The following is a 20894-nucleotide window of genomic DNA, read 5'->3' on the forward strand; positions in this document are numbered from 1 at the left end:
TATACAGTTTTAAACATTTACGATCACTAAATTCATGCATAACATACAATCACGCCTGTATCTCATAAAGGAGTAATAGCTCCTTTTTCTTTGTGTCTGTTAAAAATAGAAGCCTAAAATTACCACAAGCAAATTAAACTACACATTTTTCGATTGATTTGTTTTATTTCATCAAAAACTTATTCCATCTGTAGTGAACTAGTCATGGAACCTTCTTATTTCTTTGCCATTGAAATCACCACTTCTCCCTACAAAAAATATGTCATGACTATACCCAGCAGCATCATCATCGATGCGTGTTTGTCAGGATAATAAAATAGCTCCTTTTTCTTTGTGTCTGTTAAAAATAGAAGCCTAAAATTGCAACAAGCAAATGAAACTACACATTTTTCTATTGATTTGTTTTATTCCATCAAAGAAGTAAATTATTCCATCTATAAAAATGACTAATCTTGGAACCTTCTTTTTTTTTTCCCCATTGAAATCACCACTTCTCCCTACAAAAAATATTCCATGACTATACCCAGTAGCATCATCATCGATGCTTTCCCCGCCACGCCAGCGCTCGCCATGGTGCCAAACCGCTTCATCTGATGGATCAGGTCTACCACCGAGTCCATGGTCTCCAGGCCCGTGGGCAGGATCTGTTCTGGAGGCAGGAGGAAGCCATACTGCAACTGGTCGCGAAGCTCATAGCAGTAAACTATGGGGACGTGGAGATGCTCCTTGACCCATTCGTCAGTGCCTCCAGTTGCTTCGTCTGTAACGATTTAAATAGGTTATTGAAGTGAAACTTCTTAATGCGACTTCCAACTGACAGCGTCAAACGTTTAAGAGGATACGGTAGCGAAAATGCTTAAATGGAAAGAAGCCCCCCTTTCAACTTGGGAATTTTAGTTAAATATACAAGTGTTATTAACTAGATTTATCGAAAAAAAATTGTTCATTAAGAACAACTCAGTCAAAAGATATTTCAAAAAAATCTTTAAAATCGAGGTTCCGCTCTTGACTCTTTCCTCCTTCAAAACTTAATCAATCGGAACGAAATTTGAGAATCTGAATAACAATGAAATAATCTATGTCGGACCGTTTAGATTTTTTGGTTAATTGTTACCAATCTTGAGTATCACACCTTTTTTTGCGCCATAATGAAAAAGGCCGTTTTGGAATTTTTGAATTGGCTCTAGAATCTTTAAAAAGCAGAATATCAAAAAAAATTAAACGGTCCGACACAGATAAAAATAATAACAATCTGTGTTGAAAAAATCATTGCTCTATCTTCAAAAACTAGGGAGGAAATAGTCGAGAGCGTTTGTATGGAAAATTGACCCCTACCGTATCGTCTTAACGCTCAGTATTTCCTATTCGAATTTTGAAAACTACACATTATGAAGTTCTTCACAAACTTTTTCCGCGCGAAGAGACTCACGCACTATTTTTTTTTGTATTATATATTTTAGTCATTTTTAATAGTCAATCGGTCCACGCTAGATATACGGGCGACCGGTTGCTCATTGAACATATTCGTTCACATCAATGGATTATTTGTGCCATTGATGGTGCTAAAACTGCAACAATCTGGCTACTGTACTATTTTCTGACCGATACGATGTGAAAGCTCCTTTCTCCTTTATTACCTATCTACCTACTATAGTTTTTCGTCATGCGCCCGAATATTGTCCTCCACAGGTTACATTGCATAATATTTATTTTGGTAATTTGTTTGTCGGTTCAAAACAATAATCATTTTTAGTTGAAACTTTCAAAGTTCTGTTATAAGTAACTTTATCTATAATTATTCCAAGTTGTAAAAGATCTATGTACTTACATAAAACTTCTACGATGTTGCCTGTGACGTATTCTGTCCCATATCTAACAGATAAAGCACCCATTGCTCGACGACCAATGTTCATCTGAAAAATTAGTTGAAGGTAACTTATTTTCCTGTCTTTAATATATTTATTTACATGAACATATTGAAATGAACATATTTACATAATTTTATAAGAAACTAAGACTAAACTATACGCTACCTAATATCTAAAATAGGCAACTATAAGCTAGTTAATATCTAAAATAGGCATTGTAGCAAGGATGCTGGAAATATTTGCTCGCTGTATCGCCATGCTTGGTTGGTGCTTATTTTGGTTGATATAATATAAATACGAGCCAGTTAATTGACTCGTGGACAAAAAATATAGTCCGAGGGTATTAAGGATCTAAAGAACCTTATGGCACCCAGCCGGCCTAGCCGAATTGCGCTACTACATACGAGCGATACGATACACTTACGAAGCTATAGCATCACCAGGGTGGCTAGCCGAATGGCACAATCGCTCACGAAACGCTCACGAAACGAAGCGCTAGTAGATATCTATCTCTATCGCGCTTGCGTATTGGCGCGACAGAGCCAGCGGCGTATCGCTTTCGTTTGGCGTCGGAGAAATGCCATTCGGCTACGGGGCCAGGTATAGCGTCCACGGTTATCCTTTCGGCTAGGTTGGCAGTAGTCGTCCAGTTTGCACGTTGAATTGTCCTTAGAGTGAGCTTACCGCTTCATTATAATTCGCCAAAGGTTCAGACGTGTTCCCGAAAGGCAGCAGCAGCATCTGCCCATAAGAATGGAACGTGAGGAACATCTGCATCTGGTCTCCAATGGCCCTCATGTATCTAGACAGGGACCTGGTTTCGATCTCCGAGAACGGGCCGGTGCCGGCGTAGATGTCGGAACTTGGGTTGGTACTCGCACCATGTACTGAAGAAAGAAATAAATATCTTAGACTTATATTGACCGGGATATAGACCGTGATTACCTTTTTGATTTTTGTCTAATGTATGGAATCTAGTGATTTGTTTGTGTAAAAAACCGGTGAAGTCAGAATTGAACAAACGTAGTGACACTGTGAGTGTAGTGTGTTTGGACAGACCATCGAGTGTGAATGCGACCAGTGGTAACGCTGAAAGTGAACGCAGCCGACGCGTGCGAAGGAGGGTAGATCGCGCGCTGTCTATGCAACTTTAACATCCACCCGCCTTCGTCAGTTTTCCGTGATCATGATGCATGCAACTGCGTCGAAATATCGGGAGCTCGACAAAAATCAAAAAGGTAATCACGGTCTATATCCCGGTCAATATAAGTCTAATGAAAATAACCGTGAATCATTCAAAACTCTTATAAATATCTTAATATTAAAGCAGAATAGATGAAGCTTTTTAGTGAAGGTATCTACCTGGCAGAACCATTGTATGATTGTTCTACTACATGCTATCTTAGAGCACATGAGCCTAAACAGGATAACAGAAGAGGACTTAAAAAATCAGACCCTGGCATTGGCCACGAAAAAGCTAAGCAGAAGAAGATGTGACCTTGGAAAAAACTACATATTATAATTATATATATTTGAATAACTCTAAGGGTATCGAGTTGCACCACGTCCGTAGGAAATACCCACCCTGTACAAATTACTGCAAGCAGTGGGTTCGTGTTTGTACGTCAGGTACTTAATCTAAAAATAAATATAATGTAATGCGTACCCAACCAGTTACTGTTCCAGTTCCGATTTAAGTCGACTCCGATGCCGTTGCTGAAAACACGCCTGTTCTTACGCCAAAACCTTTGCTGTAAAAGGAAACAAAAGCAATCGTTATGTATTTATTATCTTTTTACTATTTTTGGGACTGATTCACAGAATAAATGCAATCAGTTTTTAAAATGGGATTAATATTATTCCATGATATTTTTTGACGAGACTTTATTGCGCCACTGCTGGGCCTCCACTTGCTTTTTCCATTTGATCCTATCATTGAACATGTTTCCACTATTTTCTTAGTATTCACTGGACGTCGTCCCACAATCTACACCCACACACATTAAAATAAGTAAAAATACTTACACTTTCGAAGGAAAATTTGTATCCATCAGGATTAACAACAGGGAAAATGTGCCAGTCAAAATCTCTAGCCGCTGCCATATTTTCAGGAACCGGGCTAGTCAACAGCTCATGAATTATAAAACAAACTGTTGGTGGCGAAATCCATTCCCTGGCATGAATACCACCTTCTATAAAGATATTTTTCTTGCCCGGTCCATGGGATATTTTGATTCCTACTATTTCTCGGCCCTCGTAGGTTTGGCCTCCGATGACTTTTGTGGCAACGTCGGGGTATTGTGCTACAACGTCGTCAAGCCAGGCGTATATATCTTCTAGACTGTAATAAGCGTTCCACGTCATGCTTCCGATCTCGTTTCTTGTGTAGCGCTTAATAGTTTGCTTGTCGATGAACCTGAAATAGTAAATAATATTTAAATTGGGGCCGTACTTAAAATGACATGATCGTGTGATGAAGACTGTCCCGATTTCAAACTAAACTGGTGTCAAACTCATGTTGTCAACTGTTGCAATTGTCAAATACTCAAGTGTTAATGTAGCTTAACTAAATCACTTTATCTACTAAAAAAACCGCACGCATACATATGAACATTGGACATACAGACAAGGAAGCGACTTTGTTTAATATTATGTAGTGATTAGGTACTTACTCTTGCACATTATTCATGCTGATTTCAGCAATCATATTATGTTCAGTCAACAATTTCTGCAGATCATCCTTGTCTTCTGGACCAGCCATAACTTGCACTAACTTCGACGGATGTTCAGGTGGCGTCCAGAAGTCAAACCGGAAATCAGTGTCTTGAAGGTCTTTCAGTACTTTCATTTGCTCTTCATTCTCCATATGAATTCTAAAAACGGTGTAGTTGTCATATCGAAATTTCTCACTTAACACACCATTTGAAAGGTAAGCAAGGAGTAATGCATATATTAGTGACTTCATTTTTATTTTCTAAAATTTTATAGAAGCCAGTAAGCGTCGCCTTACTGGCTTAAAGTGTACGAACTCAGTGTTATCGTCTTATCATACTGATTTTTTTTATTTGTTATCTTAAGATTTTACATCCGTAATCAGTTTTTTTTATCAAAATCGATCACATTGCGGAAAGGTATTAATTAATGATAGGTATTGATAAGTAAAAAATGCATTCATTTTATAGTTGTATATTTTGTATTTCATTCCGACGAAACGATAAAATATAATTATCATCTCTACAAATATTTTCAGTACAGATAGTGTTTTTTTACGCACTAGTGCGAGAAGTGGTACATTATAAGTCAGGTCGAAACTTCGGATGGCCATGTGTACTGAAAAACTTCGTACGATACACGTGCAAAAAGGAAATTTGTCACTCGTGTCGATTTAAAACACTCCCTTCGATAGTGTTTTAATTTATCGCCACTCGTTTCGAACTTCCTTTTTTACGCACTTGTATCGTAATGTACTATCAATCAATCAATCAATCAAAAATATTTATTTGAATAAATAAGGGTACATAATAGATGGGCAATACATTTTCATTTCAAGCCTTATTTTACCACAGTTTGGCGTTCAAATATTTAATTCTTATAACTAACTTAGCTTTTATACATTATATGTACAAGCATGCGCTCTTAGGTGTAATTTAAATGGCACAAATTAATTAAATGTCTAGCACTAATAACTAAAAATTATCAAAATAAATTAAATATAATATAAATGATTTTGCAATTATATTCAAATTAATTAATTTAATAAATACACTATAAATACTATAATCAATGGCCAATTCCCTACTTATAAATCACACTTTTCTAAAAACTCATTAACAGAATAATAGGTACATTCCATTAAATGTCTATACAATTTTCTTTTAAATAAATTAAATGGGAGTTCCTTAAAATGATCAGTGAGACAATTAAATATTTGTATTGCCATTCCATAAACATTCTTCTTAGGAAGAGATATATTTGTCAGCGGCATAAAAAGTTTGTTCCTATAATCACTTCGCTTTGATGTCATAGTAATTGTTCTAAAGCAAGACAGGTTTTTCCGAACAAAAATACAGATTTCGTATATGTACATAGCAGGTAATGTCAATACGTTTTTCTTTTTGAACAATGGTCTACAAGGCTCGCGAAAGTCGGCACCACATGCTGCCCTTACGCATTTTTTTTGGACCTTAAAAATAATGTCTGAATCCACAGAATTCCCCCACAAAATGATACAATATCTTAATTGCGATGCAACATAGCCGTGATAGGCTGTCATCGCTGTGGATTCCGAAACTACATTGTGAAGACGATGCAAAACATATACAAAACGGTCTAATTTAAGCCGTAGAACGTCGACGTGAGCCTTCCAATTACAAAAACAATCAATGGTCAAACCTAAAAATACTGTTGACTTTACTTCCTCTATATGAGACTCCTGATAGTTAATGTCCATCGCTATATGATTACTTTTGTATGTCTGAAATTGGATAATTTTAGTTTTACTTAGATTGATATTCAAATTATTACTATCAAGCCAATTTACAACATCCCTAATTGCGCTATTAATATTTTCTTCAAATGACTCGACATTATCACATTTTACGAGTATTGTGACATCGTCTGCAAAAAGTAAACACCTATGTTTAATGACCTTTGGAAGGTCATTGATATATAACAGAAACATCAATGGGCCTAATATACTACCCTGTGGTACACCGTAAAAATTTGTTTGGTAGCTCGATCTGTTGGTGACTCTAACTCTACCATCAAAATTTATAGTTTCCACACACTGTTTTCTGTCTTTAAGGTAACTACCTAGCCACTCTAAAGCTGGGCCTCTTATGCCATATCTATAGAGCTTGCTCTTTAATAATTCATGTTCCACAAAATCAAAAGCCTTGCTCATATCTAGTAATATAGCTACTATAGGAGTTTTACAGTCCAGACTTTCAGTTACGGTTTTTATTAAGTGAAAACATGCTAAGGCCGTTGAACTATTTTTCCTAAAACCGAACTGATATTCACTCAAAATTTTGTGTTTATTTATAAAACTTGATAGTCTATCATACATAATTTTCTTTAGTATCTTGGATATGACCGGTATTAGCGTGACAGGACGGTAATTATTTAAATCCATTTTAGGCCCCTTTTTGTAAAGTGGTTTAACTAATGATAATTTTAGACGTTCAGGAAAGACACCCTGCAAAAAAGACAAATTTATTATGTGACTAAGAGGCATTGATAATGAAATAGCTGATAATTTTAGGACTTTGGTTGATATTCCATCGTACCCAGTGGCTCTCGTGTTGTTTAGAGCCTTTATTGCTGTGACTACATCTACTGGACTAACTGAATATAAGAATATACTATTGTACTCTTTAGGTACAAATAATTTTTATATTGTCTAGGTACAAATAACTTTTGTACAGTTAGCTGCAGAGAAAAGTACTTTTCTCTGCAGCTGACTGTAGGTACCTACCAAACTGTTTCGAAAATGAACAAAATGATTGTCATTGGAAATAAATACATTCATTTTCCGCTGAAGGAAATCATCGTAAAGACACTGGATATATATGTCGCAGGAAAATGGCCAAAACAGAGATTTCATCAAGTCACTAAGGGATATGATCAAATCACGCAGGATGTCAAAATGGCGAATCCATTTTATCATTTCTCTAGAAATTTTCAGTCATTTGACTAAATCCCTTACTCTGTTTAGTGAAATCACAAAATCGATCAACGTCTACGCCACGTTTTGTCATTTTACTAGATTTGTTTAGGGATTTGATAAAATCCTTGAACCACGTCAGTAAGTTGACGAAACGAGCTTATAAATTCAACTAGTTTTATCATTTCGCTAAACAAGTTCAGTGAAAAGACATAACGTTTTAATACATATGAAAATAATTTAAAATGAAACATTTTTAGCTTTGTTTCTTCACTTATTCTATTTTGTTTCTTATTTATAGAAAACCAAAAACTCTTAAACCTTTTCACTAATCTAGTTAAGGATTCAATCAAATCAAGTGACAAAGCCAAGAGTCTCATAAATCTAATTGGATATATTAGATTCTTGGCTTTGTCATTTCACGAAACCAGTTCAGACATTTGATCAAATCACCAGTTGAGACTTTACCATTTCCCTAAATTTGTTTAGGGAAATGTTAAAACTAGTTGACTTTTTGAGTTCGTTTCGTCAACTCACTGTCGTGGTTCAGGGATTTTATCAAATCCCTAAACAAATCTAGTGAAATGACAAAACGTGGCGTGTCTATTGGCCGATTTTGTGATCTCACTAAACAGAGTCAGGGATTTAGTCAAATGACTGAAATTTTCTAGAGAAATGATGAAATGGATTTGCCATTTTGACATCTTGCGTGATTTGATCAAATCCCTTAGAGATTTGATCAAATCTCTGTTTTGGCAGGGAAATCCCTGCGACATATATAGGCTCTAGTTTTGCCTGTTGGATTATAAGGGCATAATTGGCGTAAAAACTAGTGTCCACGTCAAATCATTTAATTTAGTTTCGAAAACGGATGCCAGGCTCTCATGAGCTCTGGCAAAATAAAATGCCGGCATAACGTTTTAAAAAGAAGACAAGATCTACTTCTACATGAATCTCGACTATTTCCATTTTCGACATCGATCTTACAGTACCAAGTTAAACAGAGTTACCTCAAGCCCGGCTAACACAAATAGGGAAATTCAATTGACAGTTAGCTATCCGATACTCTAGAACTAATAACGGGCTCCGTTTCAAAAGCATTCGCTATCCTATCCAACTAGACGATTTGCTAAACGCTGTGTAATCGTCTGTGAATGGACCAGTAGAATTGGATCCTTAGGTTTTTTTTCTAAATAAAGATATGGTAGGATAGGTAGGAAGGGTCCTGCCCCGCACAGTTAAATGAATTGTCGCCTGCGGTATTTCGATACGATCTTCAAAGCTTCAAGAAATGAGCGTACACCCATCTTGAAGGCCGGCAACGCACCTCAAACACTTCTGGTGTTTCGGGTGTCCATGGGCGACAGTGATCGCTTACCGTCAAGTGTCCTGTCTGCTCGTTTGCCTCCTATCCCATAAAAAAAGGTAACTGTAGGTTAAAATTGTGCCTAGAATATTTCTTATATTAAGTAATTAATTTTTATTTCAATAAAAATCATGTCCATGGGATGACCTCGATGCATTTTGCAGCAACTGCAGGCCGAGGAAAGGAGGGGGGGGAAGGGGGAGTTTTTGCCCAGCAGTGGGACACAAAATAGGCTATTAAAAACTCATGTCTAGTAATGATGCCAGATTTAAGGTTTTTAGGTATTAAGGCCAGTGAAATTAGATTTTTTCGAATTTTACTTGTAATTCCCAGCAAGCTGCAAGTATGTTTTTTCAGTTTGCTCCATCCTAGGAGTTCTGGAAAAATTACTCTGTTTAAGTTGTTGGCTTGTAGCTTGAAAACAGACCGCTCGACGGTAAATTGAGCTCATATCATGATGAAAATTAATCTCTCAGGGCCTAAAAAGCACCTTAATGTAAAATCATCCTATTCAAGGGTGGTAAATGATTCTTTACTAGTAACCAATCCTTCAACCATTGTTTAATTGTGATGGCTTCCTTTTTGAGTAGTTTGGCAATCCTAGGGAGGCTCCCCAAAAAGTGCTGTACATACAGTTTTTCGCTAGCCCGTTAACAGGTCCAACTATTACTGGTTGGTAATAAGTGGTAATAACAATAGTTGTGAATAGTACTCTTGGAGCGAGCTTAACATATCCAAACCAAACCCAATAGTCGCAAGACACGGGTATTCTCTCGAGGGTTCTCCAAGAACTAGATCGAACCGGATTGCACTAGCTACGTTCCTATTACTAGGCTGAATGTAGTAAGATTGGGTCTAAAGATTTTAGTTCCGCATCTTTTTACATTTTTACGGCTTTTTCGATAGGTCATGGGAATCTCAGGTCTACTTTGGTAACTAAAGAATTTTGTTTAAGCACTAGTGTTTACTAAAATGACGAACATTTGGCCATCATGGGGCCTTTTTTTGGGTCTAGCTCGATTTTCCGGCCATATTTTCTTTCATCAAAATGCCGTTGTATTGTAAAGAAAGTTTCATACTTTCTTACTGTTCCATGTTAAACAATCGGTTAAATACGGTTGGTGCAATTAATTGGTCCTAAGCATGTCTAGCTGAGATATACAAAAAATGTACGCTATCAGATTAGTATTTATCGCCTAATTATATATTTATCTTTCATTACGTTTATAATATTACCGATATACGTTAAAATTCTTCTTTATGTATCATACATATCGGACCTGTCACTGCTCTCACATAAATCTGAACACGCCTTTATTGTCAAGACTTTAAGAGTGCGTATTACAATATTTTTTAGAGCTTAGGCAGGCTTGCTTATATATCTGGTGGCGACATGGCACACGCATCCTTGTAAAACTTTCAAATATAATCAATTCTTCGAATTCAATGAGACCTATATTGCCCGGGATATAGACCGTGACTACCTTTTTGGTTTTTATTGAGGTCCCTATATTTTGACGAAGTTGCATGCATCATGATCACAAGAAACTGAAGACGGCAGGGTGGACGTCAACAGCGTAGACAGCGCGCGATCTACCCTCATTCGCGCGCGTCGGCTGCGTTCACTCTCAGCGTTACCACTGGACGCGTTCACACTCGCTAGTCTGTCCAAACACACAACACTCACAGATTGTACTGGTTTTTTACACAAATTTATCACTGGATTTCATACATTTGATAATTTAAAGCCATCTTCACGATTGAAATTATTTATACTTAATATTGCACCTACTACAAATTTTGTAAGATATTTCAAGCAAAGTTATTTGTAATATGTAATATTTTCGTACCACATTCTGCCAAAAAACTTCGCAATATTTCACAATTCCTACAAAATTTCCACACGCGAACGTTGAATCCAACATATACGTAGTTTTTTACGTATAAACGTAATAGTTACAAACGCTTGCCGACCGCTTAAAGTTGGTCACTCATTCAAACCAGTATAATAGATCTAAGAGGGCCTACCACAAACGAAGTTCGTGAGTTCTCTATCGCTCTTATTACACCCATGAATGAAGTTTAAAAAATCCCGCAATTTCCAAATATGTTCACAGAATGTTCTCGGTAGGCCATAGCCCGTTTTCCATTGTGAGGGAGTAATGAGCGCGGGGGAGATAAGCAGCGCAGAATTTGTTTTTATGAAATAAGTCCGCGTTTTCAGCAAAATGGAGTTAAGTTGTTTGATACCCACTGCAAAAGAGGTATGACAAAGAACGAAATATAATGCGAAGTGCCTAAGACCTTTTTGGCTTTGCGGGGCCCGATCAGATCGAGTGGAAACTGGGTTTTACCACTAGTAAACAGATATCTCCCGGATCTGAATAGACTGGTTCATCTAAAACTTACTCAACATGCGTGCTCGTGAATCAAATAAGAATCCTCGTACAGATATAAGCAGAATACGCGTGGAATCCAAAGGATTTCATCTATCGCCAACGACCCTTGAGAGTCCAAGATGAAATTGGATTGTCAGCTGCTCCGGATCCGGGTTAGTGCGGAATTCAGTTTAAGTTTCACAGAAACGTTAGCATGGTTATGACGTCTGAAGGACTAGAAATGAGTTTTGAGCGTATGCAGACACTGATAGCGTAGGAAAGCGTGCGGATCTCAAAGCGAGTCCAGTGAGTGTCTCGGTGTGATGATAATGAAATGTCATATATCCTAGATGGTAAATTATCTAGGTACCTATCTTGTTAATGTCCTGTCCTGACGTATGTTGTTTTATTAGGGTCCAAGCAGTGCTTGAATTCAATATTTTTTTTTACTGCAAAGAAGAGAAATACATATTATTTCAAGGTCCCGTTTGAATTTAAGGTATTTTTTGTTTGGTTAGATTTTTTATTGTGTGTAATACACAAAATGTGTGTAATAGTTATTTGTTATACAAGGGGGCAAAGTTGTATTTTAACGCCGAGTGTGGAATTGAAAACGAGCAAGTGAAAGGATTCTATAGTTGAACCACGAGCGAAGCGAGAGGTTCGAGAATAGAATCCTGAACTTGCGAGTTTTTTAACACACGAGAAGTAAAATACATTTGCACCCAAGTGCAACACAAAACTTTTCCCCTCACTATAGCGAGGAAACTACAACGCAAAAAATGCGTTTATCACTGCTTCCAGTAGTTCCACAGCTGGTAAATCATCGTTATTACTAGATTCACCTACTTTTATCAATTTTAAAGCAGTTAATTTCACTTTATTCAAGGTCAAATTACTTTACCCACTAGTGGATAAAATGCGTTTTTAGTTAAAACTAGTAAACCCGCTAATAGTTTAAGGACAAAACACGTGTTTCCGAGCTAGTGAGGGGAAAAGGTTATTTTTATTTCTCCCCTAACAATATAGACTAGTGATACTACATAATGTGCTACGCTACGAGTTAGTATATTGAAACCTTGAAAGAGTTCAAATAGTCCATGGGCCAGCTGGTCTAATTTTGCCAAACGGTATAATTTGGGGGTACTAAGTTTCCTTTTTACAGCAGTTAGGTAGGCCTATAAGGATGTTAAAAAACCATGATTGCCATCTCAAAATGGTAGCTAAACAAAATGGCCGCCAATCCAAGATGGCGGATATTGAGTTTTAAAAAATCGACCATAACTCCAGAAGTATTGGTCCGATTTCATTTTTATTTTTTTTAAACGAAAGCTCTTTTTCTGTACTTAAATACTTGTCATATTCATTGTTTCGCTAAATTCAACCATTAGTTAGTAATTAACGAAAAATATAAAAAAAATATCTTTTTTTCTAAAACTTTCTGTCAAAAATCATGTTTCTACAAAATACCTTGCATATTCTAATAAATATTTAAATGCAGAAAAATAGTGCCATTAATCACCTTTAATTTGATGTATAAAAGATACATATTTAATTTACAAAAACACATAGAGGCTAAATTTAAAGCTGCCTTCGTTGAAATTCACCGTTGTGCATACAGTACTAAAAGCTTCAGGTTGGAGTGCATACAGTACTAAAAGATGTGTGCAGTTGGGGTGCATACAGTACTAAAAGATGTTGTATAGTACAAATATGCTGTTTTTAGTTTATTTTAGCAATTGTACAATTAGAATAATAGTTTATGTTAATAGAACATGATAGTATCCATGAGTTTGTAGATATTCGATAGTACTAGGATAAAATTTGTTTAGATACCATATGTGCAACACACCTCAATGATGAAAATTAAGTATTTAAGTGTACTAGGTATATGACTAACATGTGTCGAGACTGTAGAACCATTAACCTTTTGACCGCCACGGACGGCCACGGTGGTCACCGGAAATTCTTGCCAAGGACGCCAACGATACGGACGCCAAATGAAATAAAATTGGGACTCCGTAATGCCTAATTACGCTCATACTCGTATATTCGCGAATTCGCAATGCAATTCTGTTGCGATTGTGCCTGGGAGACGGAATACTCCATCATCATCTTGCGTATAAGGGTTAGATCGTATTCCGTATTGAAAATCGTTCCGCATTCAAGGACTCTCAGATTTGAAAAAAAAAACCTACGCACGAGCGGGTTAGTGAAGAGCACCCCCAGAATTCGGGCAAACTTTAGAAATGTTCTTTAGTACAGAATTAATAGATATTTCTTACCTATATTTTACCGATTACTAAACAACGAAGCCGTTAAATACCGGATGGACAAACTTTGAGACAAATATCACCGCTTAAAGTAGAGCCAAATATTATTAACATGTATTGTTCGTCATTACCGAACGAAAAACGTTAGAAGACGTTAATAACAAACGTTTTAATTACCTACTCACGTGAGTTGAATTTTCATAAAAGGTGTACCAAAATGTGAATGTTTCTATGCAACCTGCTATTGAATCAGAAGAAAAGTTAGCACCCGTATCGACGAATCTTAATTAGTAGAGAGTAACTCCGGGGTTATGCAATCTGGCTAACTTTTTAAACAGGTAGGCATTTATAAAAGCCTCAATAGGGATGATAGATGTATAAATGTATGCCTCAATTATCTTCGATATGCGGATAACATCGTCATCTTCAAAGAAGCACATGTTCCCCGTCAGATGCTGGAGGAACTGTATGCCGTCGGTGAGTGTTGGGTTAAAGTAGTTAAACATATAGAGGTATGTACAAATTGAAAGTTACGGCAAGGACAGACTTATCCAAAGCTCCATATTTCAACCTTTATAACAAGTAACAGAAGATACGTTATCCGGAACAACAAATAAAGGTTGGGTTAAGGAATGCCATAAACGACTAACGGAGGTAAGTCATAATAACAAAATCATCCTTCAATGGACCAAAGGACACAGTGGATGTCGAGGTGATGATGCGGCCTACGAGCTGGCCAGGCAGCTGGGGTCGACTGCCGATTCTCCCGATGTCCTTCAGCAAGGTATGCTCAATATGAAACTACACACAGCACACTGGCAAAACCAGATCAAATGCTGCAGTCAAACAAGCCAAGCCTAGCATCAATGGAAAACTCACAAAGACGCTCCTTCAACTAGGGAAAGTCCGCCTGAGAATGGTAACCAATGTCAGAACAGATCGTAGACTACTTAACAAACATATTTTCATAACAGATGCTATGAACATTCTCCTGTGACGAGGGTGCCTCTCACCTGGTGATGGAGTGAGCAAAGTGGCTCCATACAGGAAGAAACATCTCGGATCCCCGAGAGACCTCTCCAAAGTTCTCCTACTCAACATTAAAGGTCTAATAGGATTTCTCGAGGAGATAAGCTGGCAGGATTAGCTAAATCCCCCACATCACGCAAAATAGGCACAATACGTCGAGTTGTGGCGAACCATAACACAATACAGAGACTTGGGTCGGCCTCGCTGCCGGCGGAGATCACACGGAGGACTTGGATGCCTTTTGTACGCTAAAGGACGTATTAAGGGCAAGGATACCAGTCACTGGAGACCAACATGTTTGATCAGTGTGTAACTGGGTACTTCCCACCGTGACATAAGCTTGCGAGACGTGGACACTAACAATGTACTAAATGAAGAGGCTAAAAGTTGCATAGAGGTATAGAGCACAACACGTTCGGTATGTCTTTCTACGATGGAAGCGAAACGAGATGATGCTGATGCGGCGACGGGTCAGAATTATAGAGATCGTATTGCTACTCTAAAATGGGCTTGGGCCGGGCCAGGGCACGTAAGTCGTGATTGAAGGTGGAATGCCTGCTATAAAAGTTCGAAAAATTAGGAGAAAATTAATCTGTTACCTGTGATTGTCTTGAAGGCTTGATATTGGTGATATTGGCTCTACAATCTACATTAACGGTAATAAGTAATATATTTCTGTGCGTAAATTAAGGTTTATTCGGTAGGTACCTATATCACGTTGTTTAGTAGTCGGATACTCCATAGATTTGCCTTATTAATGCATTATAGTGAATTTCTCAAGACTATTTTTCTTTTGGGGTGTGTTCTTCACCTTTTGTATGCAAGGATTATTTTAACTAAATATAAGTTTTCTCGAACACGGATCAGGGTTAGGCTTAACCTTTTAAACGCCAAATAGTGAAAAAGAATACGTCGTGCCCCGGATACCAGACAGACGTGGATCGCGATTATTTGAGCAAAATTAGGTGTTAAGAAGGCCCGCATGGGTCCCCAATGTAATTGGCAAAACTGATGGCCATGGTTGGCGTCCTTAGGAAGCATTTCCAGCGACGGTCATATCCGCCCATGGTGGTCAAAAGGTTAATGTGATGAGATAGGACCTCAACTATGTCTAGTTTATTTATTTTGTATTATCTCGGTTGGTTGGCGCTGTATCACTAAAGAAATTTTATACAAATAATCAAATATCTAAAACTGTACTTTACCTATGACATATTTTATTATATTCTTAAAGCTAATGGATTTCGGATACTAACATGTTCAGTTCTTTTCTTAATTGTAAGTACAATTGCAGAAATATACTAAAAACAGCATATTAGTAATCTACAACTTCGACCTGAAGCTTTTAGTACTGTATGCACAACGGTGAATTTCAACGAAGACAGAATTAAAATTAAGCCTCTAATGTGTTTTTGTAAATTAAGTCTGTATCTTTTATACATCAAATTAAAGGTAATTAATAGCACTATTTTTCTGCATTTAAATATTTATTAGAATATGCAAGGTATTTTGTAGAAACATGATTTTTGACAAAAAGTCTTAGAAAAAAAGATATTTTTTTTATATTTTTCGTTAATTACTAACTAATGGTTGAATTTATCGAAACAATGAATATAACAAATATTTGAGTACACAAAAAGAGCTTTCGTTTAAAAAAAATAAAAATGAAATCGGACCAATACTTCTGGAGTTGTGGTCGATTTTTTAAAACTCAATATCCGCCATCTTGGATTGGCGGCCATTTTGTTTAGCTACCATTTTGAGATGGCAATCATGGTTTTTTAACATCCTTATAGGCCTACCTAACTGCTGTAAAAAGGAAACTTAGTACCCCCAAATTATACCGACTTCTTCACTGGCCCATGGACTAAAAGGCATTAAGGTCGCCGGATCTCCAAAATCGTTAACGTCGCCATCTTGTTTTTATTTAAAAACCATTATCAGAGCATACGGGTTTACGACGTCAGACATAAATACGGACGTAAAGAATTTTATGGACAAGTGATATTGGTCCGTCATTCGTTTATATGAAATTCTGGGCATGTGATCATTACTGCCGGTGACTTTATTGTGTTGTAAAGGGTTTTTATGATTGGTGAATCTTTAAACACTAGCTTATAATAGTACGTAACGTTGTCATACCTTTATTTATGCATATGTATATTAAGTGTCCTAACCTACCAGCCTACAGGCGATTTATAAAGGCTCAAAACAAACTTTCCGCGTTTTACTAAAAATTGACATTTCACCTTTAATGACAGTGTCCGCCTGTCGACGTACTGTCACTGAAAATACAGGGTGTCCGAACCTAACTCAACCTGACCGTTATAACGCCTAAATAAACAAAAGATAAGATAAGGCATGATGAAACGAATGCAAAAAATGCACGCGGTAACGAGTACGCGCTCTGTTAATAAAGTTATTATTTTCAATAATTGAGTTAAACATGTCAACATTTGTACATTTCTGGAAAGGGTATGACATACAGAATTCGTTCCTGAAATTTTTACGCGAAGTGTCATACATTTTTTTCGACTAATCCGCCTTTGTTTAAGAAAAATGGTAAAAAATACTCTATTTTGTGAATTTGACCTTTTATTTCTTAAGCATAACTTTTTTTTACATGATTTTAATGTTAAAAATAATCCTTTATTCATGGGCTCCAAAATAAAATAAACTGATGACTATCCTAATCCACTTACTTTTTTTACAATTTGCATCCATAGGCCGTGAGGTAGATTTTTTTCTAAAAGAACTAAAAACTCGCATAACTTAAAAACTACTGATTTTCGACCCTCAGTTGACTGGGCCAAAAACATTGCAAATAACCTAAAGAATACCGCCTTTGAAGGAATAGATCGAATTACCAGTCACCCTGTACATATACGGATATGTCTTTTCTGCGGCAGTGGTTCAGCTGTCGACGTAGTGTCAGCGAATGGGTGGTTAATTATACCTATTCCTTACAAGCACCCACTTTTGCACTCATCACAGTTGGTGGTATGGTGATAAGCACAAAATCGCCCTGTCAATGACATTGGATTCACTCAGTCAAGTCAGTCATGTCTTTCAGCACTTCATCCATCCATCCTGCTTAGTCAACTTGGAGGAACTTAGAAGTCAAGATAGAACAAGCGTGTCCAATCGTCGAGACTGATGGCCTCTTTCAGGTGTAAGAAGCGCGTGGCATCCGCTGGTACGGTGGGTTGACGATGTTCAGAAAATTGCGAGGCACTTCTAGATGAGGATAGGCCTGTAGGCCTAGCACATGATGGCCGCGGGAGTATGTCGCCGCGAGATAGACTACCCGTCTAAGGACGGGTAGTCTATCTCGCGGTGTCAGTCAATAAGTGTCATTAATACAGTTAGAAGAAGACGTGGCATTTATCTCGCGGCGACATACTCCCGCGGCCATCATGTGCTAGGCCTACTGAATTGGGATAAGTGGCGTACACAGAGAGTACCCTATGCTCAGTGGGCGATTATAGGCCAAAATGATGATGATGTCAAAAGGAAAAAGGTACCTTTTTCCTTTTGGTTTGCTTTTTGACTTGGCTATACTCCGCAATGTAACGCCGTGTCTTGCGTGGGCGACGGTCGCGCGACCGTCGCCGTCTCGTCTCATACTTCCATATCGATAAGGTTTGATTTCGTATGCGTCGCATCGCCGTCGCGCGACCATCGCGCGACCGTCGCCCACGCAAGCCACGGCGTAAGACATAAAATAGGTCAAATAACATAACCGTCCAAGTCTAAAATTTCCTTTAGGTAATTGGAACTGTTTAGGCTTCGCATTGTGAGTCGAGAAGTTCGCGAACAATTTTAATTAAACAACCTATTTTCCTTACTTGCGTAACGCTTGTACGCTTGTATTTGCTCGGTATTAGATAAAGCATTTAAGACGCGATCACTTCTTTAAAATCGCGACATATTTTTTATGACCTGTAAGCAATAAAATTGAAATAGAGTACTGTGTGAAATTTACTTCGCGGTCTTTTACAATTTAAACCGAAATTTAAATTTAATAAAATAAATACTTTTTGTCATTGTTTCAGCGTATTATGCTTGGTATTTAAGCTCCCAAGGACACGTAACATGTGATTTGGTTACTCTGCCTATTCGCCGAGTAGTCTTTTGCATTATGCAATATTTTTTTAGATTTACACTTTATCCATGGGAGCCTGAGGTCCGCTTTGACAACTAATCCCAAGATTTACACTTCAGTGACAGATTGTTTCTTGTGAATTCCAACAAAGTGATACAGGTAAAGGAAGTAACCTGTCTGTATGATAAGGATTCCGACCAAACTTTTAGCCTTATTATTACGATTCTTTTATGCTCTATACAGCATTAACCAAGATATGAATCTTAAAACTGTAAGCACTACATACTCGAAAACTTAAATACCTACATAATAAGAGGGACAGAACTTTACAAGCATTTTACTTACAATAAATTAGTTATAAGCATACATGCAACTTTTTATCATTAATAACAGTAAAATGAGCCTTAATTGATCATCTACCCAGAAAACACATATATTATTGACTGGTAGAGAATGCCTTAAGGCGTTAAGTCCGCCATTTGTACTTTTTATTGATAATTTGTGCAATAAGGTTTAAATAAATAAATAAATAAATCATTTAAATCCTTTTTTCTACCCATGTTGCATCGAAATGGCTGGAAAAGTTACGATGTCCGGTTATTTTCGAGTGACCTGTACCTATTATAAGCAGTGATCGGACTCTTGGCGTCATTTCTAACAATATAAGGTTCATTATTCTGAAAACGTTATACAAATGACGCCCAATTGTCCGATCTCTCATTATAATGTATCTGGTAATTTCACAAAATTTATGAATAACTTTTTACTTAGCAGGCTAACTATGATCGTTTATTTCAACAAGTATGCGAACATGTTTTCCACCGACGTAGTATTGAAAAAATGGAATGAAATCTTTTTTTACAACTAACGCCACTTTGAAATTCACACAAATGAACTATCTATCTATCTATCTATCTATTAAGCCCCTTTTTTCTGAATTAGAGAATGTCCCTTAGTTCAGTGTGCCGCTTGGCAAAGGCCTCCTCTAGCTCTTTCCATTGACGTCTATCCTGGGCCACTCTTCTCCACTTCGAGCCCAATGTAAGCTTCAGTTCGTCCTCCCATCTCATTCGGGGTTTTTTCTGGCCCCTAGTACCTAGTACTAGGGGCCAGAAAAACAAATGAACTAATGTGGTTATAATAAAATAATAATAAATAAATATTATAGGACATTCTTACACAGATTGACTGAGGCCCACGGTAAGCTCAAGAAGGCTTCATCAGAAGATTCCAGGTTCGAATCCTGGCAGGATCGCCATGAAATGTAGGTACTACCGGAGGTAAGTAATAAGACAAGACTGTGGTAAACTCTGTATATCTGACTGAAGATACATCGTGTTTATATAGTAGGATATTATCTAATTATCTATTTATGTGGGAGTTATCATGGTATCTATTCCATGATACTATGTTCTCATATTTCAAAGGTTAATTGGTACTTAATACTTTATTATCTTATTGTTAATCTAATGTTCTCTAAAGGTTATCTGTTTAAGATGTGTGAGTGTATGACGCTGCTATGACTGTGACCTCACTACAGTGTTCCAGGTACTCAGACATTGATATATATAATATATAAATACTTATATACATAGAAAACATCCATGACTGAGGAACAAATATCTGTGGTCATCACACAAATAAATGCACTTACCGGGATTCGAACCCGGGACCGCGGCGTAGCAGGCAGGGTCACTACCGACTGCGCCAGACCGGTCGGTTATCATTATCAATAAAATTGTTAATAACATTCACATTTTCAACTTTAACGTGAAGTGAATCAGAATGTTTATTCATGCGATTACTATTGCATTGATCGAAACACCGATAATATGATCAAAATTTTGAATGCAGTAAACATTAGTGAGTGGTACTTTTCCGAGCATAAAAACTGCCTTCGGCAAAATCGTGAACAAAATGCAAGTAAACCGAATCGCCCTGACACAAATAACTGACTCAAAACGTCTGAAATGCTGGCATTATCTAGGAACTGTTGTGCAAGAACTAAAGTATAAGTAAGCACTATAACTATAAACTATAAGCGCTTGCCCACGTGGTTAGCTTTTGTAATAGGTTGAGGTCGGTATGATAGCGCAGCGGTTTTATTAGCGGATTTTTTTGCGCCATTTTTACATCTCTATAATTTTATTCTTATAATACATCTGAGATAATCTCTATTCAGTCCTATGATTGATTGGTAAAGAATGCCT

The 20894-nt window shown here is 37.2% G+C and overlaps 2 protein-coding genes across 2 annotated transcripts in view; one reads left to right on the top strand and one right to left on the bottom strand.

Moving 5' to 3' along the window:
* The window catches only part of LOC125236157 (brain tumor protein), an 834846-nt gene that overhangs the window by 106671 nt on the left and 707281 nt on the right, over positions 1 to 20894 (top strand). The window lies entirely within an intron of this gene.
* Positions 387 to 4907, bottom strand: LOC125236167 (zinc carboxypeptidase-like). Its single transcript, XM_048142878.1, has 6 exons — positions 4541 to 4907; positions 3894 to 4284; positions 3535 to 3619; positions 2553 to 2755; positions 1829 to 1913; positions 387 to 760 (listed from the first exon to the last, which is right to left on the bottom strand). The coding sequence occupies exons 1-6, from the start codon at positions 4831 to 4833 to the stop codon at positions 498 to 500; spliced, it is 1320 nt and encodes a 439-aa protein (XP_047998835.1). The 5' UTR covers positions 4834 to 4907; the 3' UTR covers positions 387 to 497.

Source organism: Leguminivora glycinivorella, chromosome 18 (assembly GCF_023078275.1).
Source record: "Leguminivora glycinivorella isolate SPB_JAAS2020 chromosome 18, LegGlyc_1.1, whole genome shotgun sequence".
NCBI lineage: Eukaryota > Metazoa > Arthropoda > Insecta > Lepidoptera > Tortricidae > Leguminivora > Leguminivora glycinivorella.